The sequence below is a fragment of the Taudactylus pleione genome, unplaced genomic scaffold (assembly GCF_031769625.1).
Source record: "Taudactylus pleione unplaced genomic scaffold, aTauple2 ptg000306l, whole genome shotgun sequence".
Taxonomy (NCBI): Eukaryota; Metazoa; Chordata; class Amphibia; order Anura; family Myobatrachidae; genus Taudactylus; species Taudactylus pleione.
Window position 1 is genome coordinate 288,594 of NW_028284707.1, and position 13,807 is coordinate 302,400.

At 47.0% G+C, this 13,807-nt stretch overlaps 1 protein-coding gene across 2 annotated transcripts in view; it reads right to left on the reverse strand.

Moving 5' to 3' along the window:
* CALCR (calcitonin receptor) overlaps nucleotides 1-13,807 on the reverse strand; it is a 400,000-nt gene that overhangs the window by 26,062 nt on the left and 360,131 nt on the right. For both annotated transcript variants that reach the window (XM_088442186.1, XM_088442187.1), the window contains exon 11: nucleotides 4,268-4,486. In XM_088442186.1, coding sequence (XP_088298312.1) covers nucleotides 4,268-4,486 — 219 coding nt within the window. The remainder of the gene's footprint in view (nucleotides 1-4,267; nucleotides 4,487-13,807) is intronic.

The window sequence follows — 13,807 nt, forward strand, 5'->3', positions numbered from 1 at the left end:
GCAAGGATATTGCTGCTATTAAGATTGCACCTAAATCAACCATTTATCGGATCATCAAGAACTTCGAGGAGAGAGGTTCAATAGTTATGAAGAAGGCTTCAGGGTGCCCAAGAACGACCAGCAAGCGCCAGGGATGTCTCCTAAAGCGTGTCTCCTTGATTCAGCGTGCGGGATCTGGGCACCACCAGTGCAGAGTTTGCTCGGGAATGGCAGCAGGCAGGTGTGAGTGCATCTTCACACACAGCGAGGCAAATACTTTTGGAAGATGGTCTGATGTCAAGAAGGGCAGCAAAGAAGCCACTTCTCTCCAGGAAAAACATCAGGGACAGACTGATATTCTGCAAAAGGTACAGGGATTGGACTGCTGAGGACTGGGGTAAAGTTATTTTCTCTGATAAATCCCCTTTCAGATTGTTTGAGGCATCTGGAAAAACGCTTGTCCGGAGAAGGAAAGGTGAGCACTACCATCAGTCCTGTGTCATGCCAACAGTAAAGCATCCTGAGACAATTCATGTGTGGGGTTCCTTCTCAACCAAAGGAGTGGGCTCACTCACAATTTTGCCTAAGAACACAGCCATGAATAAAAAATGGCACCAAAACATCCTCCAAGAGCAACTTCTCCCAACCATCCAAGAACAGTTTGGTGACGAACAATGCCTTTTCCAGCATGATGGAGCACCTTGCCATAAGGCAAAAGTGATAACTAAGTGGCTCAGGGAACAAAACATTGAAATTTTGGGTCCATGGCCAGGAAACTCCCCAGTACTTAATTCCATTGAGAACTTGTGGTCAATCCTCAAGAGGTGGGTGGACAAACAAAAACCAACAAATTCTGACAAACTCCAAGCATTGATTAGGCAAGAATGGGTGGCCATCAGTCAGTATGTGGCCCAGAAGTTGATTGACAGCATGCCAGGGTGAATTGCAGAGGTCTTGAAAAAGAAGGGTCAACACCGCAAATATTCACTCTTTGCATAAACTTAACTTGTAATTGTCAATAAAAGCCTTTGACACTAATACACTAAAGCCGCAAACTTTGTGAAAACCAATACTTGTGTCATTCTCAAAACTTTTGGCCATGGCTGTAGATCCAGACTCAGGTGCACACAAATGTCGCAAGCCCCAATGGTCAGCGTACGCTAGCAATACAGTTTTTTAATTTCTAGTCATTTTATTTTTGTGAAGTAATTTTATTTTCGCGACTAAGACGTACACTTTGAGCAAAAAGATGCTTGGCTCGTCTGAGTTGCACGGGATCTGGCTTGCCAAGAGGGGCTATTTGGTGCGACTTGAGCCACAGTGTAAAAAGATACATCTGTAGTACGTGGACACAGTTGTGTCAACACAACAGTTTTGTCAGTCCCTCAGAGTAACCATACTCTAATGCTGGGTACACACTGGGGAACATATTGGCCGATCAATGGATCGGCCAATATATCGTGCCCCCGTCGGCCAGTGTGTACAGACGATATGTCTGTGAACAACGTCGTTCACAGACATATCGCATTGGCTGTGCTGCACAGCTGATGAACAGATATATCTGCAGACATATCTGTCCATCGGCAAGTGTGTACGGGCGATCAGGGGTGCAGAGAGGGGGGGGAGCCGCGAGCGGGAACTACTTACCCGGCTTTGGCACAGCTCCCCATCCACAGCAGCCCAGCACACACTGCTGTGTGTTGGGCTGCACGGGAGACTGTCCGAGGCTGCCAAAGCAGCAGCCCGAGCAGTCTCCTATGCCAAAGGGGGGGAGCAATCATGCTGATCGCGCCCCCCTCTGGCTGTGCGAAGGGCTGAGGGGCACACAACGCCTCCCTCCCCAGCGCGCAGTGCCTACTCAGAAACATTTTTTTTTCCGCCCAAGGGTGCTTGGCCACGCCTCCCGCAATTAAGCCACGGCCCCTGTCGGCCCCCAGTCCGGCTCGACCCGCTGCACCAGCAGATGATGGTCGTTCAGTGTGTGTGAACGACCATCATCTGCAAATATATCTGTCAGGTGTGTACCCAGTTTTAAGGCAGGGGTGAGCAATAAGCTTCCCTCCAGCTGCTGTTGAACTACACCTCCCAGCATGCCCTGCAACAGTTTTAGTATGGACAAATAGCAAAACTGTGGAAAGGCATGCTGGGAGGTGTAGTTCTACAATAGCTGGGCGGCCGCTTACTGCCCACCCCTGCTCTAAGGGGTATATTTACTAAAGGTGGATTTTAATCAACATTGATTTTTGGTTTCAGTATTAGTAAATGTGTGATTTAGCCCCTGAAACACAACGTTGATGTTTATCAATGTTGATTGATTTTGATTCATTTTAAATCAATCAAAAGCGACCTTTAGTAAATATACCCCTAAGTCTTAACTTTTCCTTTTCTTAATAGTGTTTACTAAAAGGAACATAAAAAGCTAGAAAGAGCCCCTTGTTATCCCAGGATGTAGTCATGTGACCAGCGGTCACAATCCCGACAGCGGAATGCCGGCTAGGGATTTATGAGAGGCATCGAAATACCAACGCCTATCGTAATCCCTCTGACGGAACGCCAAAGACACCATCCTGAACGAAGATAAGTTCAGGGCGCCCTTAGCGTTAGCCGCATGGGGGGGGGTTAGGTTAAGGGAGTCTAGCGGGGTTAGGGTTAAATTTGGATTGGGGAGATTAGAGTTTGGCACCATTAGGGGACAGTGTTAGGGTTAGGCACCCCCAGGGAGAGGTTAGGGTTAGGTTTAGGGAGCGGTAAGGGGGGGTTGGGGATAGGCACTAAGGGAGGAGTTTAGGGTTAGGCACCACTAAATGAGGGTTAGGTGGGGAACAGGGGAGGTTAGGGTACTTACCTGCCCAAGTCGGGATCTTGAACCTGTCGGGCATCCACTGTCGGGATTTGAACAGCTAAACAGCCAGGGCCTGATTCAGACCCGCTCACTAAGATGCATACTCTCGCTGCTGTCGATGGTATGCAATGTGCGCATGCGCATACCTTAGCGAAAGTTCACAATGTATTCGCTCGCTGCGTCTAGACAGCCCAGCAGAGTGAGTGACAGGGGAAGCCATTTGTGGGTGGTAACAGGGCTGGCCATTAAAAACTGGGGAGTGGAGGTGCAAACGCAGGCGTGCCTGAGCATCTCAATGGCGTTTTAGAGGTGTGCATAATTAAAAGACAGCATCATAGTACACGTCACCTGGCTGGTTTTTACACTGAAGTGCTCGCAGTGCTTGCGTAAGGGCATGGTCAACCTCAAGCGCTGTGATCCGATGGTTGCATACACTGCCTGGACATGACGTGCACAAGTGAGCATCTTAAAACAGGCTGGTGGGTGTCTGCATACACTATATGATCGCTCTCTAAGAAATACTGGGCGTTCTAATACATTGCTGTGTGGCAGCACTGCCTACGCAATTTGTATACACATCGATCGAAAGTATGCATCTAGGGAGCGGGTCTGAATCAGGTCACCATTCTGTCGGCTGCGGTTCTAGAGAGGAGGGGACCATGTGCAGTCTCTGACACGGGCCCCCTCCTCTCCACCCGGCGGCCGGCAGCGCACTGAGCTGTGCGTGGCCAGCGCCAGAGTTATAGACTCTGGGCACTAAAGTGTGCCCAGAGTCTATAATGAATGCACAGGTCGCAGGGAAAATGGCCGCAGCGGCCATTTTCCCTGTACTGAACTTGCGCAAACAACTGGAAAATGTGTGCGGTGCAGGGCCCCCCTGGACCCAGGGGCCCGTGTTCCCCGCACACCCTGGACCCATTGTAGATACACCCCTGCATTCCGTTATCCCTCGCTGCAGCCAAATGCAGATACAGTAGTTGTGTCTGCCATCTCTTGGTCTAGTCTTTGTTTGACTTCTAGACTGTGTAACCTCAAATGAGGCTTTACCTATAACATGCTAATTAGGCTTCAACCCCCAGATACTTACTGGTGGTATTCACAATGCAGTAAGAGTGACAGGAGGTGATGTGGAAGGAGATAAAAGGATTATATATATATATGAGACATAAATAATAGAAGTCTACTGAATGCTCTTGGGAAGCAGATCATGCTTAATAGAAAATAGACAAGGTCTGATAATAAGCATTTTGTAATACATCTCTCAGTACTGTATTTCTGCTAGATAAATACACAAGGAGTATGTAAATTGTGCCTTTAGAACCTGCTCTCCTGGCACAGGATAAAGCTACAGTATGAATAACAAATTGCAAATATACATTTCCCTGCTTCCAAAATGTACAGTATGGGAATTAGTAATCTCTCAATGAAATGCAAGGTGGCTGGTACCTGATAATGCATCAATATGTGCATGATATAGTCATAGATTTCTCCCGCCAGGCGGTTCTCTGGCCGCCATGGAAAGATGACAAACTGGATGCCTAGCAGCGGCACCAGAATCAACGTGGCTCTCACTGCTTTCATGTACATGTTGGACTCTGCCCGGTGGGTGTCCCGTAACTTCGTCACAAGTACTAGCACGATATTCAGAAGAAAGAACAGGTTGACCTGTAATGATAGAAACTTAATGTTACTGACTCATATAAATGTATGCAATCCAACAGCAGACTACTTTATGCTCATTTACAAATATTCAAATGCTTAAATAAGCTTGAGAAGATATAAGCACACTGGGCCTGATTCAGACCCACTCGCGAGCGGCTGTCCGCTCGCAAGTGGGTCGATGGTGTGCACTGCGCATGCGCACGACGGAGGGAGCTCCGTCGTGCGCATGCGCGAAACGCGACGAGCGAAGGACTTTCCTTCGCTCGTAGTGTCTGATCAAAGGGGGCGTGCTGTCGATGTTGATTGGGTAGGCGTTCCCAAGGGAACGCCTACCGTCAGAAGCCGGCCCCACTGACATCACTAGTGATGTCAGTGGGAGTGATTTTGGCTCTGATAGAGCCAAAATCACTCCTGGCCTTGCGGTTGAGAAACTCAACCGCAGGCTTCTGCTCGCACTGGCGATGGTCGCTATGGTCAAGACCATCGCGACCATCATCCTGCACACTCGTATAGGCTGTGGGTGGTTATTATGGAGGTGGGCCCTGATTCAGAGCGAGCGCTGTTTTTTATTTTGGTACAGTACTAGTTAGAGCTGGTTTTGTTGTTAGTTTATAATTGGTAGAGGTCAGTTGCCAATCATTATCGGTTAACCTATTAGCTGCCCTATTGTGGCGGGGTTTAGCAGTGGTATATTAGGGCTGGAGGAGGAGTCAACTGCCTCTTTCCAGTTTGTGATCCTGGACTGTTAAGTACACTGCATCTTTATTGCCTGTTTTTTGCCATACAGTTTTAAATAAAACCTTTCATTTCTTTTACTTTCCTATTTACTCCATAGCTTTTGCTCACAGCTTTTTCTTCTGTCCTTCTAGTTCTTTATTCCCTCTGTTCCTGCCTTTTTCTTTACCTCAATTTCCTGTCAGGTCCTCTCTGCCCCCTTCGCATCACCTTCCCCTTTGACAATGCCCCTTCCCCGCCGCAATGCCCCCCCCCCGCCGTTTTGTATAGGCGGCACACAGTCACCACCGATTCGCCTGTGGCCCAGAGTGTGTGCCTGTCCACACTGCACGCCAGCCCCTGCACCTTGTCCTCTGCCGCGACTGCAGCTGACTGTGTGCGCCCGCCGACCCCGCTGGCTCCTTCAACCTCTGGCTTTCTGGCCCGGCTGGTGAGGGGCTCGGCAGGTGTTGTAAGCACCCCACAGCCCGCTCAGTACTCTGCCCATCAGCGGGACGGTGCGTGGGGATCCCCCGGCAGCTAGCCCCACCCCCTCTATAGCGGCAGCCATTTAAGATGCTGTGGACCTCCTCAGATTCCCCTATCTCTGTCCAAGGGACAGAGTTTGGGGGATTTCTCCTGCCCCTAGCATCCTTGCTTCACCCTTGAGCCAGGATGCTGGGATGTTAAACATTTTACACCCCCCCCTGCGTTTAATATACAGTCAGGTGCATAAATATTGGGACATTGACAGAATTTTCATATTTTGGCCTCTATTCACCACCACAATGGCTTTGAAATTAAACAAACAAGATGTGCTTTAACTGCAGACTTTCAGATTTAATTTGAGGGTAATTACATCCAAATCAGGTGAACGGTGTAGAAATTACAATGGTTTCTATATGTGCCTCACACTTTTTAAGGGGCCAAAAGTAATGGGACAAACTAAACAATCCTAAATCTAACTTTCACTTTTTGATACTTTGTTGTAAATCCTTTGCAGGCAATTACTTCCTGAAGTCTGGAATGCATAGACTTCACCAGACGCTGGGTTTCATCCCTGGTGATGCTCTGCCAGGCCTCTACTGCAAATGTCTTCAGTTCCTGCTTGTTCTTGGGGCATTTTCCCTTCAGTTTTGTCTTCATCAAGTGAAATGCATGCTCAATCGGATTCAGGTCAGGGGATTGACTTGGCCATTGCATAACATTCCACTTTTTAGCCTTAAAAAACTCTTTGGTTGCTTTTGCATTATGCTTCGGGTCATTGTCCATCTGCACTGTGAAGCGCCGTCCAATGAGTTCTGAAGCATTTGACTGAATATGAGCATATAATATTGCCCGAAACACCTCAGAATTCATTCTGCTGCTTTTGTCAGCAGTCACATCATCAATAAATACAAGGGAACCAGTTCCATTGGCAGCCATACATGCCCACGCCATGACACTACCACCACCATGCTTCACTGATGAGGTGGTATGTTTTGGATCATGAGCAGTTCCTTTCGTTCTCCATACTGTTCTCTTCCCATTACTCTGGTACAAGTTGATCTTTGTCTTATCTGTCCATAGGATGTTGTTCCAGAACTGTAATGGCTTTTTTAGATGTTGTTTGGCAAGCTCTAATCTGGTCTTCCTGTTTTTGTGGCTCACCAATGGTTTACATCTTGTGGTGAACCCTCTATATTCACTCTTGTGAAGTCTTCACTTGATTGTTGACTTTGACACATATACACCTACCTCCTGGGGAGTGTTCTTGATTTGGCCAACTGTTGTGAAGGGGTTTTTTCTTCACCAGCGAAATAATTCTTCTGTCATCCACCACAGTTGTTTTCCGTGGTCTTAAGGGTCTTTTGGTGTTGCGGAGCTCTCCGATGCATTCTTTCTTTTTAAGAATGTTCCAAACAGTTGATTTGGCCACACCTAATGTTTTTGCTATCTCTCTGATGGGTTTGTTTTGATTTTTCAGCCTAATGATGGCTTGCTTCACTGATAGTGACAGCTCTTTGGATCTCATTTTGAGAGTCGACAGCAACTGATTCCAAATGCAAATGTCACACCTAGAATCAACTCCAGACCTTTTGCCTGCTTAATTGATAATGAAATAATGAGGGAATAGCCCACACCTGTCAAGGAAATAGCTTTTGAGTTGCTAGTCCCATTACTTTTGGTCCCTTAAAAAGTGGGAGGCACATATAGAAACCGTTGTAATTCCTACACCGTTCACCTGATTTGGATGTAATTACCCTCAAATTAAATTTGAAAGTCTGCAGTTAAAGCACATCTTGTGTTTCATTTCAAAGCCATTGTGGTGGTGAATAGAGGCCAGAATATGAAAATTCTGTCAATGTCCCAATATTTATGCACCTGACTGTACATAGGCCGCGAATTCTTCAGGATTGAGCAAACCCTTATGGGGGCTAGCAACCCTAGGTTGCTAGCACCAGTGTTAACCCCTCCACCTGCTGCGGCTAGTACACATGCAGGGCCGCAGGTTTGGGCTTAAGAGCTCGGCCCCGCCCTAAATCTGGCGTTTTGTTTTGCCCATTGAGTCATAAAAAAAAGAAAAGGTCGATATGTCGACATGTTCACTATCACGCATGACGCTAGGAAGGCGTTAGATGCAGCAAAAAAAGGGGGAGTGGCAGCAGATGAAGCTAGGAGGAGCTATCAGAATTGGCTTACCGGGGTGTATGTGTTTGCAGCGTGCTACATTGAGACATGCCCGGCTGAATTTTTGAACATGTTGAAGTATTTACATTTAGTGCAGGGCATACAGGTTTCAGTACGGCATAACATTTGGAAAAGGGGGATCAGCGAACGCATTTTAAGTAAGGCTGTGTCTCCAATTAAAATAGAGGTCTTAGGGCGTTGGTTGAGGCGTCATCCTCTTGGGGAGGAAGCCGCCTTCCTATTACAAGGTTTTAAAGAGGGTTTTAGGTTACCGTGTGTTCATCCAGTTCTAGTTGTAGCGAAAAGGAATTTAAAGTCAGCTAGGTATTTTCCAGAGGTTGTGGTAGGGAAAATAGTTGTGGAGCTGAGTTTAGGGCGTATGTGTGACCCATTTTACCTCACCTCCGTGGAAGAGCTTTGCATTTCACCGCTAGGCGTGGTACCAAAGAAGGAACAAGGGAAGTTCAGGTTGATACAACACCTGTCTTACCCGGAAGGAGGGTCAGTAAATTAAGCTTTAAATCTAGTCGATTGTAGTGTCACCTGCCAGTCATTTGAGGATGCACTTTGTATCATGCAGGATTTCGGGAAAGGGGCTTTGTTAGAAAAAACTGATATCAAAATGGCTTTCAGGTTGCTCCCGTTACATCTCGGGTCGTTTAGGTGCATGGGTTTTAAAGTAGGCGGTGTCTAGCTATGGGCTGTTCTATTTCTTGTTCCTTTTTTGAGTGTTTTAGCTCATTTTTACAATTGTGTTTCAAGCGGGTTACTGGCCAGTCAGGCATCACTCATTATCTTGACGACTTCTCTTGATAGGGCCGGCCGATAGCGCTATTTGTAGTGAGCTGCTGTTTTCGGTTCAAGCACTTTTCGGGGTCAATAGGAGTTCTCATTGGGCACAAAAAGACAGAAGGGCTGGTTGCTAAGTTGTCTTACCTAGGTATTGAAATTGACACCGATTTGGGTTTGTGTAGACTCCCCTGTGAAAAGGTGAGGAAGATTAGCGAGTTGTTAAGGAGTTTTGTTTCAGCCAAGAGGATATCTTTGAAGCAACTGCAGTCACTGCTAGGTTTGCTCAATTTTGCTTGTCGCGTTATTCCCATGGTTGAGGTTTTTTGTCGCAGGCTGGAGCGAGCCTCCGCGGGCATCAAGAAGGCTCACCATATGATCCTCCTTTCAGCCAACATGAAGGAGGATTTTTAAGGTTTGGTTGAGATTCCTAAAGGAATTTAACGGGGATCGCATTTGGCTCGCTTTGTCTGTGGCCATTCGCGAGCTTCAGTTGTTCACAGACGCATCGGGGGCGTTAGGTTTTGGAGCGTTTTTTGAGGGTGTATGGTGCGTGGAGGCTTGGCCCAAGTTGTGGCATTCGTAGGGTTTGACTCATAACTTACTCCTGTTGAAACTATTTCCAATTGTGGTAGCAGTTGAGCTATGGGCTTCGAGGCTTAGCAATTGGAAAATCATATTTTGGTGCGATAACTTAGGGGGGTGGTTCAAGCTATTAACAGTCAGAGGTTGGCCTGCCCCCAAGTGCTATGGCTACTTAGACGTTCAGTTTTTGTCTGTCTGCGTAGGAATATTGATTTTACGACAAGCATGACCCGGGTGTTTTTGAACGAGATTGCAGACGCGTGTCCCGTTTCCAATGGGATAGGTTTAGGTTATTGGCCCTGTCAGCCAGGATTCATGGATTGCTTTGTCCTGATTCTGTCTGGCAGATCATAAATCTGGCTTTGCAGGTCTCGCTTTGAGAGCACTTGCTCCAGGTACATTGAGGTCCTATTCAGCAGTTTGGAATGAATGGCAGGTTTTTCTGGCGAAGCCGGAAGCCAGAAGGGATCTGCATGTCTGTATGTCTGAGTTTGCATGGCACGGGCATGGGAGTGGGCGTTCAAAGGCTTCTATGTCTTGCTGTTTAGCTGGCATTTCCTATTTCTCACATCGCAATGGTTTGTCTGATCCTACAAAATCATTTATTATTGCTAAAGCGCTGAGAGGCTGGGCGAGGGAGCAGGCAACTTAAGGTGATTCGCGTAGGCCAATAGATGTGGGTATGTTCAAGGATTTAATTTTTTAAATCTCAGGCATAGGTAAGGGTAATTTTGAAGCGGTCTTGTTCAGTTTGTCATTTGCACTGGCGTTTTTTGGCGCTTCACGGGTAGGGGAGTTAGTAGCAGCAAATAAAAAATCAGCCAACACAGGGTTGCTAATGGGTAATGTAATCGTTAAGGCTAATTTAATTTTGTTAAAATACAGAAATCAAAAACTGATCAAATGGGTAGGGGACGTTGGATTTCTGTCCCCTCGTATCCGGAGCCGAGCATCTGCCCAGTAACGTTAGCTAACAGGTATAATCAGCAGCGTCTAAATGGAGGGGCTCAATGGCTTATTGATGAAGATCTTTCCCCCCCTATCTAAGTTCCAGTTTACAAGTGTGTTCAGTAGATGCCTGATAGCTTTGGACGTGTTGATTGAAGAGTACGACACCCATTCATTTAGGATTGGGGCAGCAACTTGAGCAGCAGCGTCAGGTTCTTCCACGGAGGCAATCAAGCACTTAGTTAGATGGAAGTCTTCAGCTTACAAGAGTTATATATAAGGGGCAATAAACTGCAGAAGTAATGGCGCTCCTGGCGAGTTTGATTTTTGGGAAACCCAGTGCCTTATGCTACCCACCACTAGGGGGGATTGGAGCCCTCAAATCAGCAGAAGAGGTTTTATGTCGTTCACCTCCATCTGGGTCGCCCAAACAACTCAATTTTCCATCCTTTTTCTTATTTGAGTTTGTATTATTATATTCTGTTAATGCTTATATTATGCGATTTTTTCCCATCACAGGTTTTTTGAGGAAAGCTTGCTGGGTGTGGATTGTTGGGCATTCTTTTGTGTACTGGGCTAGCAGGCATAGCTGTGCTACCTTAGCTCCTTTTAAGGTCCCCCCTTTTAAGGTCCATCGGATTATATTGAGAGGTTTTAAGTGGAAAAGCCTTTGGACCTTCTTTGGCAGTCTGAAAGTAAGTGGTGGACCCTTGACTGTTTAGTAGTGCACTTAGGCGGTAATGACCTGCACACGTGTAAGGGAGAGGAACTGATACTCGCCATTAAGCGGAATTGGAAGTTGATAGCAGAGCACTGGACACAGGTTAAGATTTGTTGGTCTGAAATAATTCCGAGGAGGTTCTGGCGTAGCACTCAGGGTGGGGCAATCCTAGACAGAGTTAGGAGGAAGCTGAACGCTGAGGTGTCTAAGTTTGTGATGGTTTTAGATGGGCGTGTTATCAAGCACCCTCATCTTCTCTATGAAGAGGCGCATTTATATAGGCCAGATGGAGTGCACCTCACCGAAGAAGGTTTGGAGTTTTTTGTCTCGGATATCCTCGCTTCTTTGGAATAGTTTGGAGGGGCTCAGTGTTCTTTGGTGACGTTACGTGGCCATTTTGTCCACATCATTGGCGGAAAGCAGTACTCCCTGGCGGCTCAATTTAGCCCAGCAGAGCTTGGCTAGCATTCCCACTTTGAGAGAGGCGAGTTGGTTACTACTTTAGGGGGGAACCAGGTCTTCATCCTAGGGAGGGACCAGCACTCTGCCAATTAAAGGGAGGTGGTACTACCCAGGATAGCTTGCGCACGGGGCGGAAAACTCCACCCCATTTTTGGTAAAGCGAATAATTATTATGAGCTGTAGACCGAGGTAGCACTGCTTTTGTTTCACCAGGACTAATTAAATCAATTCTATTCCGATCTAAATAAATTTGTCTGTGACCTCTTTTTCCAATTCTATACAGTTGTCTTTGTCTTATTTATTAGTTAGGTTAAGCTTAAGAGTGGTGTTTAAAATAATAAAACTATGGGTGACTTAAAATATTCAAATGCTTAAATAAGCTTTAGAAGATATAAGCACACTTTTTTATTTTGGTACAGTACTAGTTAGAGCTGGTTTTGTTGTTAGTTTATAATTGGTAGAGGTCAGTTGCCAATCATTATCGGTTAGCCTATTAGCTGCCCCGTCGAGGCAGGGTTTAGCAGTGGTATATTAAGGCTGGAGGAGGAGTCAACTGCCTCTTTCCAGTTTGTGATCCCAGCCACCCACCCGGCATATTGAGAAATTGGTTTGTACCAATATTTATTCATTGTGAGAAATTGGTTTGTACCAATATTTATTCATTGTGAGAAATTGGTTTGTACTAGGGGTGAGCGGGTTCGGATTTCTGAAATCCGAACCCCCCCGAACCCCCCCGATCCGAGTCTGATCCGAGTCAGGCTCGACTTTTCCCGCCTGACTCGGATCTGAAATCGAGGCAAAACGTCATCATCCCGCCTTCCGAGTCTCGCGGGTTTTGGATCCTATATAAGGTACCCGCGTCGGCGCCATTTTCTCACTCGGCTGTGGACAGTGAAGAGGGAGGGTGGGAGTTAGGGCTGTGTAGTGTAGTGTAGTGTAGTGCTGCTGTTGTCCACTACTTCAAAGTCCATAGGGGCTGGCTGTGTTGTGCTGTGCTGCTGTTGTTAATAGGGGCTGTGTCCACTACTTCAAAGTCCATAGGGGCTGGCTGGACTGTGTTGTGCAGTCAGTTCTCCATAGGGGCTGTGTCCACTCCAAAGTCCTGTGCAGTGTCCCAGTCCTAAAGGAGTGCTGTAGTGTTGTCCAGGGGGTGCTCTGTCCATCAGGGGTGCTCCCCCCAAGTGCTAAAAAAATAATATATTTTCTGTGTTTGTGAATTGTGTGCGCAGTAGCCGCACGTGCATCAACAAAGTAGTGCCAAGCGTGCGCCTGTGTCATAAGTAAAGGGCCGGCTGGCTTGACCGTTAAAGGGTGCTGTAACCCCCGAAAGTACACTCCAGTCCAAACCAAAAAAAAATAATTTTCTGTGTTTGTGAATTGTGTGCGCAGTAGCCGCACGTGCATCAACAAAGTAGTGCCAAGCGTGCGCCTGTGTCATAAGTAAAGGGCCGGCTGGCTTGACCGTTAAGGGTGCTGTAACCCCCGAAAGTACACTCCAGTCCAAACCAAAAAAAAAATTATTTTCTGTGTTTGGGAATTGTGTGCGCAGTAGCCGCACGTGCATCAACAAAGTAGTGCCAAGCGTGCGCCTGTGTCATAAGTAAAGGGCCGGCTGGCTTGACCGTTAAGGGTGCTGTAACCCCCGAAAGTACACTCCAGTCCAAACCAAAAAAAAAATTATTTTCTGTGTTTGTGAATTGTGTGCGCAGTAGCCGCACGTGCATCAACAAAGTAGTGCCAAGCGTGCGCCTGTGTCATAAGTAAAGGGCCGGCTGGCTTGACCGTTAAAGGGTGCTGTAACCCCCAAAGTACACTCCAGTCCAAACCAAAAAAAAAATTATTTTCTGTGTTTGTGAATTGTGTGCGCAGTAGCCGCACGTGCATCAACAAAGTAGTGCCAAGCGTGCACCTGTGTCATAAGTAAAGGGCCGGCTGGCTTGACCGTTAAGGGTGCTGTAACCCCCGAAAGTACACTCCAGTCCAAACCAAAAAAAAATTATTTTCTGTGTTTGTGAATTGTGTGCGCAGTAGCCGCACGTGCATCAACAAAGTAGTGCCAAGCGTGCGCCTGTGTCATAAGTAAAGGGCCGGCTGGCTTGACCGTTAAGGGTGCTGTAACCCCCGAAAGTACACTCCAGTCCAAACCAAAAAAAAAATTATTTTCTGTGTTTGTGAATTGTGTGCGCAGTAGCCGCACGTGCATCAACAAAGTAGTGCCAAGCGTGCGCCTGTGTCATAAGTAAAGGGCCGGCTGGCTTGACCGTTAAGGGTGCTGTAACCCCCGAAAGTACACTCCAGTCCAAACCAAAAAAAAAATTATTTTCTGTGTTTGTGAATTGTGTGCGCAGTAGCCGCACGTGCATCAACAAAGTAGTGCCAAGCGTGCGCCTGTGTCATAAGTAAAGGGCCGGCTGGCTTGACCGTTAAAGGGTGCT